The sequence below is a fragment of the Cydia fagiglandana genome, chromosome 27 (assembly GCF_963556715.1).
Source record: "Cydia fagiglandana chromosome 27, ilCydFagi1.1, whole genome shotgun sequence".
Taxonomy (NCBI): domain Eukaryota; kingdom Metazoa; phylum Arthropoda; class Insecta; order Lepidoptera; family Tortricidae; genus Cydia; species Cydia fagiglandana.
Window position 1 is genome coordinate 3647360 of NC_085958.1, and position 19176 is coordinate 3666535.

Here is a 19176-nt window from a genome sequence, read left to right on the forward strand (position 1 = left end):
CAGATAGGCATAACTATATTTAAAGTTCAGGTAGCTTCTTTAGCTCTATAAAGTAGAGTCAGACAAGTAAATTTGCCATTGTAGATTGTGGACTATTTAATTGCAGAAGAGATAAATAAAAAAAATAATTGATGTTATTTTATAGCTTAGTGGGAAGGGATACACCGCAGCGACCGCTTCGCACAAGTGTGGTACAGGGACATACCTGTTTATCAGACTTTACTTTTATTGTTATAACATTGAAGTTAATGTGTAATTTTTTTATAACAAGTCGTTGAACGTTTTTTTGATAAGAGTTTACCTATAGATTAATGTAAACCAAACTGAAATTATAATGATAGATTCTAATTCCGGAATAATATCTTCACTCATAAAAAATTCAACCCACGTGTAATTTTCACTAAAACAGTTCCGGTATATTGACTTTATCGACACATGATGCGCAGCTTTAACGTTACGCCAATAAAGTTTACGTACCGACAAGCGCTTACGCCGTTGACCTAGAGACTATTATTAATTGATCCGCGCGGAAACAGTCCTTGTCGGTCTGCACTGCGGGCAGTCCATGGGCGCCGTTGTCTTGTATAAAAGACTTCTCGTACAGCCTAGTGCAGCGATATCACGTCTTGAATCGACATTGTTTAGTGGTTGTTTTTTATGTTAAATCCCTATATTTTAAACATTTTCGGGTGTAAAACATATGTTTAATTTTGGCAATTTGGAATGAAATTAAAACAGGATAAGAACAAAGCTAAATTAAAAAGATTTTTATTAAATATTGTAAATATCGATATCACTATTTGCAATCCCTAAACTTTTTATTAGTTGTTTACTTAAAATTTGCTCTGGCGTGTGAGTGAGCGTCTTTGCGGACTAGGTCCGGCGGCCAAAAGGTTAAAAAGTTTTTGACTTACTGTTTTTTATAGTTATTAATTTATTATAGTTATGTATCATTCAATGTACCTAATGCTTATATTCCTATGTGTCATGTTTGGTGTATACTGTAAGTGACATTATAATAAATAAAATAAATAAATAAAATATCTCAGAGAAAAACTTTGGTAATCTCTGATGAATCATTCGATATAATATAAGTAGATACTTGACACATAACAGTCCATCGTCAGACGCTCAAACCGCTAAATCAGTGTATTTAACCGGTCAAAAGCTTAACACTTAACAATATACAATATTCATAACCTAACGAACGTTACATAAAAGCTAACAAAAAGCGATCAAATGCCAATGGGCATATCTGGTTGCGCGGAGTGATGCAAGCGAGCCGAGCGTGCGAACGCATTGTGTAACGTGACCTCCTTCGATTGTGTTCGTTCAATAGTTCGCCTTACTGAAAGGACTTTGTAGGAACTCTGCGTTGAGAATTAACATGTTTTGATAGTAGGTGTGTTGGTAACGGCGACGGAATATGGACAGTCGACGTCAAAAATATATTTACATTTTTCGCCTTATTACAAAGGAGTAAGGTGCAAAAGTGTAAACATATCTTTGACGTCGACTGTATGAGTATACGCGCGTTAATTTAAATACGGGCGAATATTTAAAAGGTGGTTCATAAGAAGTATATAGGTATTGAGATGCTTAGAAATACAATGACAATTTTAACGATACAAAATAATTCGGCCCGCAATGTAATCACACAAGAGAGATACGCGCTTTATAAGGAAACTGTCAACGCTTGTTGGCAGTAAATAAAAAGCTCGTATATCGTAATGTCATGTCTATGTTACTTACTTACGTCTCGTAATGTTTGATGTCGTCAAAGTTACACCTCCGCACTATACTCTGTATGTACTTACATACATACATACATATAATCACGTCTATTACACTCTGTATGTTTATAGTTCGTTTTTTTAGCATTAGAAAGAACTTGCAAGAAGGTGAGCGATTTTGGCATGTCTTTTAATTGAAAAACGCTTTTTAAAAATCAAAAACTATTACTTCGGAAAGCAGGAGAATATAAATGATCGTATTAGATTCATAATTGTTATACGTATTTGCCGTAACTTATTTTTAAAATGTGTTTTTCAATTAAAAGACACATCAAGATTGTTTACCTAATTTCTAATGCTAAAAAAAACGAAGTATAGGAATTTAAATAAAAGTAAACAAACAATTTGTACGTTTTCGGGTAGTTATAACATTTATTGGTTAACCAAACTAATACAAAAGCCCGAAAATGTACAAATTGTTTGTTTACTTTTATTTAAATACCTAAAGATACATACTACAGTGAAACCTGGTTAAGTGGGACCTGGATAAGTGAGAAACCTCTATAGCTGGGACTCATGGTGTGGTCCCGACACTTTAGCACTGAATTACCTCTGTTACTGAGATAAAACGAACCTCTATAACTGGGATTCGTTGTTGTGAATTTATAGTCACTTTTACCTCTATAATTGAGACAGAGAGTGTATTTTACCTCCTTTACTGAGACTATATTTATAAGATTATATTTTCCTAATTGTTTTTTAGAATTTTATAGGGAATTGACTTCTGTATCTGAGATAACGTCAATCTATGACCTCTCTAACTTGGACTTCATTGAACAATTTCCGTATTCTTACTAACTCTTAGTCTATCCACAAATTCCGCATTTGCCTAATTGTGTCTAAACATCTTCAAGTTTGATTCAGTTAATTTATGTAAGTAGTTAAAACTATCGAAACGAAAGCTGAAATTTTGATAAGTAGCACGAAAAATATTTTTTTATTTATTAAATTTCTAATACACAATGAAGTCCGTGTCAAATTTAATTTAATTTTGAAATATCTATCCTTTGGAGAATCATTCAAAATAAATTCAAAGAAATATTTAAACAGACTTAAAAAATATTTAGGGACAAGGATTACTTTACCTTATTTATCTTTGAAGATAATTACTGAATACCTTATTAACCACCTCTATAAGTGAAATATACTCTATTCTCACCTCTATTAATGAAACCCTCTGTAAATGAGACAGAAATTTATTTGTACCTGGCTAACTGGGAGCCTGGGTAAGTGGAAAACCTCTTTAAGTGAGACAAATTTGCTCGCCCCTTGAGATCCCACTTATCCAGGTTTCACTGTATAATGTTACTCGTATCATAATAATGATTGGTACCGACTCTAAGTCTTGCGTACGAACAAAAATACGTGTTAATATTGCACATATTACAACACATGTTTGTGTAATGTAATACATCATTGGCATTTGCTGGGATTATTTGTGACGTTTCCAACCGAAAGGTTACCTCATTGTCGGTTGTCGATAAGGTTGATTTCAAATTGAAGCTATATGGAAATACCGCCTTATTGACAACCGACAATAAGTACCCTTTTGGTGGAAAATGCCACATTTTTTAGGATGTTTCTCGGTTCGTATTACCCGCGTGTATTATGATTGTTACATTCGCGATTTATGAGCAAGTATTTGAATTATGTTATAAAGATTAAGCAATTTTGCGTGTTTATAGGTAGGTAGGTAATTCATATTTCGCATCCGTTTGTATTGTCAGTAAATAAAACTACGTCAAGTGGACGGATACAGGCACTGGACGGTAAACTGACGCAATTACCCCTATATGATGCTGTCGCCTAGGAATGGACTGTTTCCACCGAATCTGTGGTCACAGGCACATATGTATGTACGCGTTTCTAAGGGTTTGTTTTATATGAACATATCCGTACAACATTAACAATATATGCGTTTTTAAATAAATTATGCTTATGTTTATTATGGCAGCCATTTAAGCCCCTTGGTTATATAATCTTGTTGTTATGGGCATAAAAGTTTTTAGTAGTTAGTTAACTAGATGAAATGAGTGGAACTAATGGTATAGATAGGTCAATGGACAGAGAGTGAGTGAGTGAGTGAGTGGTACTTACTGTAGGGGCAGCAGACGGCACAGATCCTTATCGTAGACCTTCAAGGTGTCATTCCTCGTGATATGAGGGGGGAAGATGGAGCCATCAGATCCAGCTATGCTGTTGCACTGATCAGTTGTCCAGTGAGGCAGCTTGTCGCGGGCGTTGTACCGCTCGAAGATGCCGTAAGTCTTCATGTCCTCGTAACCGGTGAACATCGTGACGATGTCGGAGGATGTGCCGTTTTTCTGAAACAAAAAGGTGTTATGTAAAGATTTATGGATCTATTAATCTGTCCTAGTTTTAGTTTAGGTGTAGATTAGTTTTAAGTCAGGTAACCACTGAAAATCAGCGTCATGGCTTGTGGCTTTATGCTGAGTGGGGATCCTATTTAGCATCTATGTAAGTAGTTTGTGTTATTTGTTTAAATGCATTTCTTCTTCTTCTTCTATCCCAAGGGTACAAATATGTGGCGTAATTATAAGGCGCCGAGAGGTCGTGGGATCGGAGAGACCCACATATGAGACGACGACCAGGATCGCGCAAAGCAAGTAGGAAAGCGGACCCTGGCAAAGGTCGGGATAACGCTAGGTAGAAGAAGATTGAGAGAGACCCCACACTATAGCGCCTTTTGAGCGTCGCCGTTAAGTCAGCGCTATGGAAAATGGCGTCGCTGCGCAGTTGCGTCAACGTTGCGTCGAGCAGTAGCCATAGTGTTGACTGGACGCAGACGCTCAAGAGATGCTAATGTGGGGTGCTATTTCAGTCAGAGCACAATGTTCTTCATTTGAGTTTATTTTTTGCACACATGATGAGAAACATCAGGTACCTAAAAAAAAAATCTAATTAAATAAATAAATGAAGGCATTGGCAACAACCGTTTGGGCCAGCGTGTAGAGGGTAGTGGTGTCGGATGGCATGGCGTGTCGGAATGGCGATGGGATGGCGGTGTCGGTTTTTCGTCCGCACATCAAAGGTAGCGAACGTGGCCCATTCCATAGTGCGCTCGCTCAACCATCGCATGGCCATCTCGCTGTTCCGGCGATGAGCCATCATGTAGAGGAACCATCATGTAGAGGAGCCATAAGGTTCCGTTTTGAACATCACCATACAAACTAGTACAAAACTCACCCCATAGAACAGCCCAAACTCCTCATACGGCAGCTTCTGCTCCTTCGGCACCACGTCCTTGGCCAGTTTCAGTAGAGGATCCTCGTAGCCTCACAGCAGCTGCCCCACAGACACCTCCACGAACGGCTTGATCTTCAGGATGTCCATGATGGACGCCATGGATATTATACCTCCCATGTACCCCAACCCCACAATGACGCCATGGTTATTAAGGTAGCTCCCATAGGTGTCACAACCCCATAATCCCAGGGGTCTACAAACTTGTTTACCTGAGAGCCATATTGCGCCTCAGAAACTTACGCTCGGGCCACCGTAGGTTTTTGCGCCGGGGGAGGGCATCTGGTTGCTGCTGTTAGGAACAGCTCCACTCTCAATGAATGCTGGACCCCTGGAGCCTGGGCTCCCTCGGACAGTGGGCACTCGCTTTGGGTGTCTGCGGGCCGGATTGGAACGCGTCGCGGGCTGGGGTATGGACACCTGATGTAGACCTTTGGTCCCTAATTTCAAAACTCACCCCATAGAACAGCCCAAACTCCTCATACGGCAGCTTCTGCTCCTTCGGCACCACGTCCTTGGCCAGCTTGAGCAGCGGGTCCTCGTAGCCCCACAGCAGCTGCCCCACAGACACTTCCACGAACGGCTTGATCTTCAGGATGTCCATGATGGACGCCATGGCAAGCCGGAGGAAGCGCGCGGCGTGCTTGGACTGCGATGTGGCGCTCTGCGGGCAAATAGTTTGAGGTTTAGTCGTGAGATGGCGCTGTTATTAAATATACATCGGGGTTTTTGGTGCGGGATTTCGTGTATTTAAAATTATTAAAATAATTACAAAAATATGACTTAAAAATAGGTGGTACAGTATCTATCTATATTTAAAATAGGTAGTCTATAAATATACAGGGTTTCGTGTTTGGATTGCGATGTGGCGGGCAAAGAGTTACAAGTTTAGACGGGAGATGGCGCTGTTATCTAGACACGCGGCAGCGTGTCAAGCCAAGTTCAAGCAAAGGAACTGGCTAGCCAGCGCCGAGTGTAATATTACACGAACCACTTGGTGCCACTTTTGACCCTTCTATAACTCAAAACATCTTTGACGTAAACACATAAAACTACGTGTGTTTAATTATATCCATAAGGATATCTAGAAGCCCAAATTTCATGAAGCTAGCTCAAACGGTTATAAAGGTATGAAGGTCAAAAAGTCGTAAATTTTAAGACTGACTTATGACTTATAGTACCTAAACCTAACCTACTTCCAGATGACCTAGAAGGATGAAATTTGGAATCCAGCTTGGTTATTGTGTGTAACCGTAGGAAAAAATCTAAAATTAAAATAAAGTTAAAAAATAGGGGGGGTCTCCATACAAAAAAACCACTTTTTATTGGGACTGACATATAAGTACCTAAACCTAACTTACTTCCAGATGACCTAGAAGGATGAAATTTGGAATCCAGCTCGGTTATTGTGTGTAACCGTAGGAAAAAATCTAAAAATAAAATAAAGTTTAAAAATAGGGGGGGTCCCCATACAAAAATCCATTTTTTATTGGGACTGATATAAGTACCTAAACCTAACCTACTTCCAGATGACCTAGAAGGATGAAATTTGGAATCCAGCTCGGTTATTGTGTGTAACCGTAGGAAAAAATCTAAAAATAAAATAAAGTTTAAAAATAGGGGGGGTCCCCATACAAAAAAACCACTTTTTATTGGGACTGACATATAAGTACCTAAACCTAACCTACTTCCAGATGACCTAGAAGGATGAAATTTGGAATCCAGCTCGGTTATTGTGTGTAACCGTAGGAAAAAATCTAAAAATAAAATAAAGTTTAAAAATAGGGGGGGTCCCCATACAAAAAAACCATTTTTTATTGGGACTGATATAAGTACCTAAACCTAACCTACTTCCAGATGACCTAGAAGGATGAAATTTGGAATCCAGCTCGGTTATTGTGTGTAAGCGTAGGAAAAAATCTAAAAATAAAAAAAAGTTAAAAAATAGGGGGGGTTCCCATACAAAAAAAATTTTTTTTATTGTAGCGTTAGAACCGTTACAAGCAGATATTTGAAACTACCCCAATATATGTATTATTATATTTGCTATATTAAAATAAAGTTTAGTCAAAAAATAAGTGGTGCCCCATACAAAAAACTTTTAATACGCTCTAAACAACCGGCCAACGGTGTGTCGTCGGCGGCGCGGAGTACCACATAATTATACAAAGAACAGAAGTAAAAACCATACATTACAAAAAGTATTGATATCCCACCAAAAACATAAATGTAAAAAAGGAGAGCCAAGTTCAATACAAAAATTATGCCTGGCTGTGAGGCTCGCCGCAAAAAGAATGGAGATCTAAATGAGTGCCACTGCCAAGTTCTATGCAAAATCCAAATATGTATTTATAGGAACAAAATAACATTATAAACAAGTATTAAACTCTATTTCTTTGCTTTATTGGATACCTATAACAATTGCTGTTATTTAAAAAAATGTGAGATCTTAAAGTAGGTTAGATTTGGCTTGGCCAGGTTTTATCAGAATTACAATATATATAAAATGATTGATATAATGAAAACTGGCCAAGTCAAATCTAACCTACTTTAAGGTCTCACATTTTTTTAAATAACAGCAATTGTTATAGGTATCCAATAAAGCAAAGAAATAGAGTTTAATACTTGTTTATAATGTTATTTTGTTCCTATAAATACATATTTGGATTTTGCATAGAACTTGGCAGTGGCACTCATTTAGATCTCCATTCTTTTTGCGGCGAGCCTCACAGCCAGGCATAATTTTTGTATTGAACTTGGCTCTCCTTTTTTACATTTATGTTTTTGGTGGGATTAAACATACATCGGTGTTTTGGCAGGTGTGGCTCACTCCGCGATTTCGTCGCTTTGCTACAGGTAGCTGCAAGTACATCCGTTTCATACCAATTTTGGTGGCTAGCCATAAGCTGCGCGTGGCACTGTCGCCACCTAGCGGCCATATCTGTCCTAATCGTAACAGACGCGTTTTGTTAGAGAGTGAGTCTTTGTACCGAGTACTATTATTTATTCTGTGCCCATGCCAGGAGTGCCTCACTCCGCGGTTTCGCTGTTTTTGTTTTGAGTTCATAGATTGACGAATCCAGCAACATAAAAACTAGTTTGATGTATTCAAAAGGTACTTAAATACATAATACAGTAGTGCGTGGCGACCCTCTTTTTTAAATATATTTCGTTTAAATTAAAATAATCGCGATTATTTAGCAGTGGCGCTTGTGTACAAGTTGATGGGCTATTATATTGGGATATATGGGATATTATAATTTTCCCACGTCACACCCTCAGAACGTACCTAAGAAATAAGAAATACACACTCTGCATACTAAATAGGTACCCTTTCCAAAAATACCTACGCAAATCGACCTTACTAAACTAACCATAGAGTCGATATTCACTTATTTCTAGTGCGTTTGTAGATTATATGTTCTTGCCCCCGACTGTACCGATTCTGCTTATATTACGCCGGAAATGTATTACTAGTACTTTACTTAGTAATGTCTACTTATTAACCTCACGTAACTTCACGGTACTAACCATTGACGTATATCTAAGGACGGGCCTTTAACGGGCAATAAGATAGAGGCCAGTACTGCGGTGTGCCGAATACTTATCCTCGTAAGGCCCAAGCTATTTTTAGGACGTTTATCATATCTACCCAACGGCCTAATTTTAGGTACTTATACTAGCGGCCTATTAATATAGTTGCTTGGGCCGGAAGGACTACATTTCTCAGTCCTAAAAATAGGACGTTATATAAGTATGTAATAGTTCCTCTACTTTCGTCTTAATGCTGGACGCATATCTGTCCGTGTATCCCTAATAACATAAGTACCGTAAAACGGGGTCAACATAAATCGCGGGGTGAATAGAGAAATTTTGAACTTTTTCTTTCAAGTTGTTATATTTAAAAACGTACATCTCTGAAATCAAATTTTTTGGAATACGTATATAGTAGACTATTTATTCTCTACATTGATACCAAAAGAAGTTAATCAAACTGCATAAAAGTTAGATTTTTTTGACTCCAAACTTTAGAGTCTAAAGGAAGGCCTCACCGAGGTAAGAAACGAAGCCTGTCTGAACTTTGTTCTAGCGGTAAATGTGGTGACATTAACGTAGTTAAAGTTAGCTAACCTGGGAATATAGTATCTGTAGTACCTACCTAAATAATATCACCAATTTTCTCTATAATGAAGCATTTTTTGCAACAAACTATCAACAAGCAATTTTACGTGAAAAAGGGGTCAGTGGACGCGCATATGGGGTGAATAGTTACGTCATAGGGGGTGATTAGATACCACAAAGGGGTGAAAAAACACGCCTTGGGGGTTAAAAGACACGAAAAAATATTTTTGTATCAAATAGCTGTTTAACAGATATGTATACTATTTGCCAATAGAGTATCAACATAATAGGTTATGACCAAATTCGCTCAGAATGGCGGAGGCTGGGGGAGGCCTTTACTCGCGAAGAGGTCCACAAATCATAGTAATATATTGTAATTTAAGTTTTTCATTTTAATATCAATAATTAGGTGTGTTAGCTATATTATTATTTTTAAGTATTGATCATATTGTGTGGAATTAAAGGCTTTATTATTTTTATTTATTTTATTAATGACCAAATTCGATGCCTATGACAACTAAAACTTCATATTTTTATTCACCCCGTTCGTGTGTCTATCGACCCCGTTTTAAGGATATGGAGAAAACAGGCAGTTTTCTTTGATTTTCTCTGAATTGGGTGGATCAAAATTGATTTCACAAATGCAAAATTGAAGAACTAACCAAGACTCATAAAATGATGTCTAAATTTTTACTTTTATCATTTGGATTATTGGTGAAAATCGTCCTTGAAGTTGAAAATCGTGTCTTTCGCCCCATATTACGGTAGTTTACTTTACAAATGTGCCGAGCTTCCGGTTTATAAAAGAAAAACAATGAACGAAAGGTCAAATAAAATGAACACTCATTATATCCATTAAGATCGATACAATCTCATCCACGGTCACTGTTCAGACAAGATAAATATTATTAAATATAGGATATTGTTAATAATTTAATCACTTTAGCACATGCGAAAAGTCTATAACTCCACCTATATGGAAATCTTGGTTGCCTTGGAATCACGCATGAACCGAGTGGATATTATTACTCAAAATTTTACAGATTAAATCTTAAAAAAAACATGACAATTGTCATTTCAATACAGAAACTGTCAAGAGTTTGATTCGTGACTCGATAAGGCAGGTGTCAAATAAAAACAATACAGAAACAAGTTGAATAACCCGTCATTATTGATAAAGGTTTCCAATAAACATTCAATGTCGATAAAAGTCAAGGTGTGAAGTTATAGGAAGTTCGGAACTCACTGGCCTTACGTTGTTATTATGTGACCCTGTATGGTTTAATTCCCAATTAAATACAAAGTCATAAATGAATGATTTTATACATTATTCTTCATGTTGGGAAATTAACAGAAGTTCAAGATTCAAGGTGATAGGTCTGAATTTACTTCCTGAGTAAATTTTTTCTTCACGTTGGGAAATGAGCAAAAGTTCAAGATTCAAGAATATAAGTCTGGTACTTCCTGTATGTAATGTATTGACACAGTTACCCTACTCGTATCATATTGGAATACAACAAAAATACTGCTATAAGTAAGTATAAAACTTGCATTCTTAGAAAAATATTATCTACACCTTATTAGATAAATAAATAAATAAATATTATAGGACTTTCTTACACAGATTGACTAAGTCCCACGAAGACGAAGACTCAAGAAGGCTTGTGTTGTGGGTACTCAGACAACGATATATATAATATACAAATACTTAAATATATAGAAAACACCCATGACTCAGGAACAAATATCTGTATCATCATACAAATAAATGCCCTTACTGGGATTCGAACCCAGGACCATCGGCTTCGCAGGCAGGGTTACTACCCACTAGGCCAGACCGGTCGTCAAAAATTCATATTCAGATAATTCCATATATTATAATGTAGACTAATTATAATTTTTATTTAAATTTGTTACTAGCCTACCAATATGGCTGTACAAACTTTCTTACTAAAAATATTAATTTTAAGTATACTTATACAAGTATGTATAAAAATATATTGTTGTGCCCTTACAGGGACTGTATTCATTGTCATATTTAGAGCAATAAATATGTTTGAATTTGAATTTGTTTGAACTATCTTTGAAGTAAAATAACTTAAATACTTGTAGCCAGTAAAGACTATTCAAAACAGTGACATAACCTAACAAATCTTAAAGATTTCGCGCTGCGTCCGCGCAAGTATTTACTCACGAGAATGCGTACTAGGTTGTTCACCTACATTCTACATCCATACACTCTCCCCATCCAAACTAAAACAGACCTTACCACCTTAAAATACGACTTAAATTTCAATATAACTTACAAATCTTACTATAAAACGCGGCATTTGCACTTAAATTTCAAACTAATGATAGAGAAATAAGTTATATTTTCGTCTGTTTGTGTTCCGTTGCAAAATGCAGTTCAAGGCATTTGCTAATTAAGGTGCTTATTATAGTTCTTTGGCTAAGTTGGCCAGCCTTGGTAACTGTTAAGCAAAGCAGTAAGAGGTAAACTAGAACTGGGTGTAATTGCTCTTAGTTAAGCGTGTAATGGTAGCGATTATAATGCGATAAAGATAAAATGCCTATAACTTTATCGCGCTAATATGCGACAACGATCTTTACCACTTATACACGGTGTAACATGAGTAAACCGAATAATTTTAACAGCGTATTCCTGATCATATTTAGAGACAAAAATGTCCTATAAACTTTTTTGAAATTCGCCTAGTTTCAGAGATATTATTAATTGAAAAAAAAACTAGTTATTATTGTTACATAGTGTTAAAGGCCTTTTTGATGGTGAAGTTGCTGCTATGGGACGTAGTCTAAATATCCTTATTGATAGATGTTAAAAAGTGACAATTAACACTTAGCAAAAACTAGGTTCTACGAAATAAAAATGGAAAAATCAATTTTAAGTGACAAGTTTACCAATAACATTTATTTTTTATGTACTTATACATTCAAAAAATTTAAAAAATAAAACAAAAATAAAATTTTTTTTGGCGGAATTGACCTAAACTCATATTACATTTTTTACTTCTTTTGACCCCAGAAATGCGTGGTTAAAATTATTCGGTTTCCTCATATTACACCGTGTATATACTGACCACTTGGTATTGTTGGCAATTCTCAACTGTGTGTTTCTCGAAACTTCCTGCCTCTCACAACTAAATTCTTCTTCCTCGCGTTATCCCGTTATTCCCGCGTTATAGCCTGGGGTCCGCTTGACAACTAATCCCATGATTTGACGAAGGCACTAGTTTTTACGAAAGCGACTGCCATCTGACCTTCCAACCCAGAGGGTAAACTAGGCCTTATTGGGATTAGTCCGGTTTCCTCACGATGTTTTCCTTCACCGAAAAGCGACTGGTAAATATCAAATGATATTTCGTACATAAGTTCCGAAAAACTCATTGGTATGAGCCGGTGTTTGAACCGGCGACCTCCAGATTGCAAGTCGCACGCTCTTACCGCTAGGCCACCAGCGCTTCACAACTAAATTGTGGAATGGAATGTCGCACTTAAAAAACATCTTTTTAGGGTTCCGTACCTCAAAAGGAAAAAAACGTAACCCTTGTAGGATCACTTTGTTGTCCGTCCGTCCGTCGGTCCAGACCTTTTATCTCGGGAACGCGTGGAGGTATCAAAAGTTTACAGCCCTTTGAAGCAGTGACAAAATCAAACTTCTAAGTTAACGTAAAAAAAAATACGGCCGTTTATGCAGCAAAAATAGTATTTTATACAATCGTGATATAATAGAGAGCTTTTCAGTCGAGTACCGTGTTTAGGCAACGAAGCTTGCTGAGTTGCCTAAGTCAGGTACGAGATTGAAAAGCTTGATTATATCACTATTGTATACAATAATTTTTCTACGAGCCAACAAAAATAATACTTTAAACTAGTAGAATCATACAAACAAACTAAACCAAAAGTATACACCGCTAAGATACGCAAGCAGCCGCGATACCTTCGTACTGGTACGCGCCCCCACCGCCGCCCCGACGCGTTAGTCAACGACATCTTCTCGTAACTCATGAGGCCCTGGTACTTGCTCCGCGCTAAATTAAATTTTTAGACAGTTGTTTTCTCGATTTTGGCCACCGTAGCCTATGGAGACTAACAAACAACACTAAGTGGTTTTCGTAGTCTATGGATGTTGCTATTTTAAGGGTGTCACATGCGCGTTTCTGACTTATGAACTATACAACCTAAAATAAATAATTAATTTGAGCTATGGTTTTGTTTCGTCCTGGTGATCGCGGAGAGCTGTGATTGGTCAATTTCATTATAGTTGACTAAACTGTATCGTAATGAATGTTATAGTTGAGTTGGGAGCCCACACATTAAAAATACCCAATTGAAGTTTGGTATAAGAAATCTTAATTCAAGAATTATAGTCGACGAGTAGGAAAACGTATATTTCGGCACTCTCAAGGGAATCAAAGTAATAAGGTACTTCCGGTTGACCTTAGAACGAACTTACAAGTACAGGGATAAATCATAAATTATTTTTTTGTATAAAATAAAATTATTATTAAATTTGTACGGAACCCTCGGTGGGCGGGTCCGATTCGCGCTTGTCCGGTTTTTAAATACCATTAACCGTTGATAATGACTAATATCGAGTATTGACCTCTTTATTTAGTCACTATTTTTATAGTTTCCTCCCACGTCTTACAAGTCTTACAATTTACAATCCTCTAACGGTACATTATGTAAATACATCCGCTACTGGGTGGGTGCACTCATTTGTCATTAGGTAATACCAGAGACTAGTAAATAAAGAAGACTCAGCCCTTATACATTTTGTATGGTAACGTAGGAGAAAAAAAATTGCTCCCATCCAAAAATGTGCTGATTTTTGTATGGGATTTAACTTTTTTCTCCTACGTTACCATACAAAATGTAATTTGCTGATTTTTGTATGGGAGTTAACTTTTTCTCCTACGTTACCATACAAAATGTAATTTTTATCTGATCAAGTTGTTAATTTTAATGTGTTAATTCAATACTTAGGGGTCATCCATTAATTACGTCACACCAATTTCTAGGTTTTTTGACCCCTCCCCCCCCTTGTCACACTTGGTCACATTTGGCAAACCCCTCCCCCCTAGTGTGACGTCACATTTTTTCTACGAAATCGCCAAATCGAATTAAGTAAGTACCTAAGTATTATTAATATTTTGTCAAAATATTTTTGACGATATAAATATTAGTAATTTTATAACCCAAAACTGCTTAGGAAAGAAAATTAAACTATTTTCGTTTTAAAAACTTGTTATTTACATGTACAGCGAACTAAATAATTTAAATAAATTTTCGGTTACTGATGAAGTTAAAGTGACGTCACAAAGTTTGTGTCTCCCCCCTCCCCCATGTCACAATATGTCACATTTTCTTGACACCCTCCCTCCCCCTAAACGTGTGACGTAATTAATGGATGACCCCTTATGGATCTAATAATGCCCCAGTAAAGAAAAAAAAATCAACATAGTTTTTTAAAAATCGATTTTTCTTTGCTTGGTAGTCTAGGAACACGATTTCAGTGTTCTAAAAGTTGATTCTTCCTTTTACACTTATTTACTTGCCTATGCTAATTATACTATCCTACTGCTAATTATAGTTAAAAAAAAGATACGACCATAGAGAAAATAATTCGGCTACTCGATGCCAGATGTGGACTACGAAAATAATATTATAGTCTTTTTGGTACCAAAACTAATGTATGGAGTAAGCATTCTATTCTTACCATATTTGTCTATGATTCGACTGACTGTATTTATAGTTACAAAAATAGATTTAAAGCATTTTGAGCATTAAATAAGAATATGTCTTAAATGTTTTTCAATCAATCAATCAAAATGTTTATTTCAGGCAAAAAATACCCATAGGTACATAAAAAACATACCTATACCACGAATGTCATTTAAAATGAAAAATTTAAATTTTATTATGCTTTAATTATACTTTTACTATGCTTTATTTATATAGAACAAGCCAGGAAACTGGATATTTATGTTTATTAAAAGTCATAAAAGCAGTGACAGATTTTATACGCGTTTAATGGAGATTGTTTGTCTTGAACATTTACTAGTCTCTTACAATAATAACCCGTTACTTAGCAATCCTAAAAATCAGTGAATTCTATTTCCATAATGACTTATGTTTGTTTTGTTTTGCACGCGAATATAGTGATAATTTTGTAGACACTTAATACGAAAATGGCGTAAACGTTATTACGTAATTATCTTAAAATATATTCTAGTCTTATGAAATGATTCATGATAGACCTTGGTGTCAGACATTTATTGTTAGACTTCGCGAAATTTTATAAAAAAATCAAAATGGTGGCCAGAAAATGTTAAGTAGTTTTAGATAAACTTGCATTTCAAAGGGGTGAAAGTATTTTATAATAAGGGCTACAACGCGATCTCAAATATAAATCTCTACGGTAAAGGACCCCGCAGCAAACATAGGGAAAAAGTGGTTTCAGTTAAATCTCACGAAATTTTAGTATGATGTTAATTTGGCTCTTTTGATTATTTTTTTGTAAGGGCACAACTCTCTCAGAAGTATACTTTCAGAAATAATCAATGTAATTGTTTTATACAAAATATGTGTGTGTTAACCATTTTTATCTACACACATATCATAAACTGTCTATGATGCCTTCAAAATTCGTAAATAATGGCCCACATTACGATAAACTGTTTTGTTACAGCAAATTTCTTATCTGTGAAAATGTGGTAATAGCTCATTACTATATCAAAATCGATTTGGTAATGCATTTCAAATTTCGAACATCTCTGAAAAAAAAAGCAATTTGATTTGACCCCTATTCTAATATCCGTTGAGATGACGTTTTATTCGAAATCAAATGACAATTGCATACAATATTGACAAATCTCGCACGTAAGTTGGTATCGGACGATATGGTAATCGACCCCGACTCTAGTTTGTCTCTGAATAAAAAAAAAAACTACGGATGCGTGACGTGCGTGAAAAAAGTTTTCATTTGCCGCCATTTAACGTACAGTTTATCTTTTAATTAGTTTATAAGTAAAAAATAATTTGTTTTGTTGTTTTTAAAGGAACTATAACAAAAGTTTCGTGTAAAATGTGCGATAAAAATATTTCGGAGACGCCATGTCATATCCGCGAGTTCCGCCAGAGAGCAAAATCGGCTGTAATATCAAGTTAGTGAATATATCATAGAAAGTTTATAATATGTGTGTAGATAAAGCAGTGTATGTAACTGTACATAATTAGGCATTAAAACACTCGTGTGATACTATTATGAAACTCATTTCATTCGTTTCATAAACCCACACTCGTATTTTAATGCCTTTCATTATGTAGCAGTCACATAAACTACTATTACGTAATTCCTCCTCCTGACAGTTGGTGGCTGCACCTTATAACGTCAGTAACGTCAGTAACTGTCAGTGCGTGTCATAACATGTATATCGATTTAAGAAAACATGTCGCGTAAATAGAAAATTATATACTCGATTATTTCTGAAAGTATAATTCTGAGAGAATTGTGCCCATACAAAAAAATAACCAGGAGAGCCAAATTAACATCATACTAAAATTTCGTGAGATTTAACTGAAACCACTTTTTCCCTATGTTTGCTGCGGGATCCGTTTAAACAAATCAGTGTACTTTATTGGGTTCCTAAAAGGTTGTAATTAATTATAGACTGAAACGGAGTCAACAGTCAGCTGCAAAGAGACCCACCTTGCGAGCAAATTTCTATACAGAGGGGGTTAGTTATCTATCTCTGCAGTTGACTGTACACCGAGAGAAAAATCATTAGTAAACTAAACTAGGAATTAAAAAACAGTTCTGTACTAGGGGAAAAAATTAAGTTTAGTAATAATTATAGACGTTTCACTATTTCTGTAAAGTTTATTTATTTCTACAAACAGCTCAGTAATCCTAAATCTAATTTCAACAAACAGTAAAAGAAATTGCAAGAACTAACAGAAATTGCAAAAGTCAATTTGTTCCTATTAGTTGACTCTCCTTGTCCCCGTCTGTGTAAGAATGTCCTATAATATTTATTTAATAACTACATACAAATACAAACGTAGTGAGGCTAAGAGCATTTAGTAACTGGAGACGTCATGGCTGTCATTTTCTTTACGAAGCGTCTGGCGAATTTTGCGGGGGAGGGGACGTCATATGTATTGCTATTTCTACATGATTTGTACGTCGCAGTGTTGCCAACTTGGCATAAATGATGCCAGATCTGGCATATTTTCACTGGCTTTGGCACCAACATTTTCCATTTAGCATCTGGCATATTTTAGTCTAAACCAAGTTTGCACCAACTTGGCAGCAACAATATGCGCCATCGCCTTATGTGGTTCATATTTTCATATGAATTTTGACTTTTGTGGACGGATGGACGTCGACGGACTATATAAAGTTGGTCAAGCAGATCTTGTCAGTAGAAAAAGGCGGCAAATTTGAAAAATGTATGTGTTTTAAGTGTCTAATTTCAAGTGACATTTTAGCATTTACCAAAAAACTTTGGCATAATTTTGCCATAATCTAGACATTAGTCTAGCATTTTTTCAAAATCCGAGTTGGCAACGCTGGTACGTCGTACAAATAGCCATGTCAGTCCATACAAAAGTTTGCACAATTGTGCATGTTTGCAAAATTGGTAAGCTCTTAAAGGAGACTCCAATTATTAAATGCTCTAAGTGAGGTAACAAATTAACAATATGTTAATAAGATCTCATGAATATTATAATTAAAACCACCATAACGCATCCGAGAAGCATAGAAAACTGTGTACACCTAATGAATCAGTTATTTCTATAGGATCCGCTTCAATTCCCCCAACTGTTTGTCTGTACGGTATTAGCTTACAAACTGGCTGGCAAAATACACCTTAACCATATACAAATAAAGGTTATATTAGTTTATTTTTAACAGTTCCGCTGTAGTGGGTCTCGACGTTACGATTCATAGCGTTTCCATAAGAAATGTGGCATTTATGGCGACTGGTGGCCGCGGTGAATGGTTTTGCGAAATCATACATGTGTGTTTAAATACGTTTTGTAATGCTTAAAACGTTTTGTGTTGTTTGTTAGTTTTAAAACATACAATTGAATATTACAAATGCATAGTTAATAATAGTACATTACGATACGAGTGCGAAAAGTAGAAATTCGTGTCGATTTAAAACACTCCCTTCGGTTGTGTTTCAATTTATCGCCACTCGATAGAACGGGGTGACTTCCAAATGCAGGGGCGACTTTAAAATTCTAGTTTTTAAGCCATAATATATATTTATATGCGAGATTTTTTACAGTAGGTGAATAGGTAGTAGGTGAATAATATATAGTAATCTAACTAGTTCCAGGAACATTTTCAGTAAATAATGAATAATGGTAATTCTATGGCCGTTTTAAATCTATCAAAGTAACCCCAAATTTTCCAAAGTCACCCCGGTCTACGGTACCTTTTCGAATGTGTATTGGAACATTCCACGGGCTGTCCCGTACAGACGCATTTTATTTCCTGTGTTGCGAGTTTTGTGTAGACCCCAGCTTTGCCTAATATGTATTCCCTATTGTGTAATGTATGGAACCCTTGGAACACGAGTCCGACTCGCACTTGGCTGGTTTTTTTTTTCGGTTATTTGTCGGCCTATTTTTTAGGCCCAATTATCTAATCCTGGTCACTAATACATGTGGGCAATGTCGACTCAATCGTCTATTTCACGGCCGACCGGACACATTGCGAGTCAGAGAGCGTATCACCGATGTGTGCCGGCGATCTCACCTCACACGGATGTCAAAAGGAAAACTGACCGGTAGAAAACCCGCAAAATGCGAGCTTGCATTGTGTTCGAGAAACGATTATTGGTCGAAATTTCTAGTGAGTTCGAGTAAACCATTTAAAGTAAATGTACTGGTGCTCGACGCGGTCCCAGTACATGTCATCTGAAACTTTAAGTCATTGTCAATTGAGGTGACAGCAAGGTGT

At 36.3% G+C, this 19176-nt stretch overlaps 1 protein-coding gene across 2 annotated transcripts in view; it reads right to left on the reverse strand.

The window, feature by feature from the left end:
• LOC134677982 (scavenger receptor class B member 1) overlaps window positions 1–19176 on the reverse strand; it is a 130594-nt gene that overhangs the window by 13941 nt on the left and 97477 nt on the right. For both annotated transcript variants that reach the window (XM_063536415.1, XM_063536416.1), the window contains 2 exons: window positions 5515–5721; window positions 3891–4117 (listed from right to left, as the gene is read on the reverse strand). In XM_063536415.1, the coding sequence (XP_063392485.1) occupies window positions 3891–4117; window positions 5515–5721 (434 nt within the window). The remainder of the gene's footprint in view (window positions 1–3890; window positions 4118–5514; window positions 5722–19176) is intronic.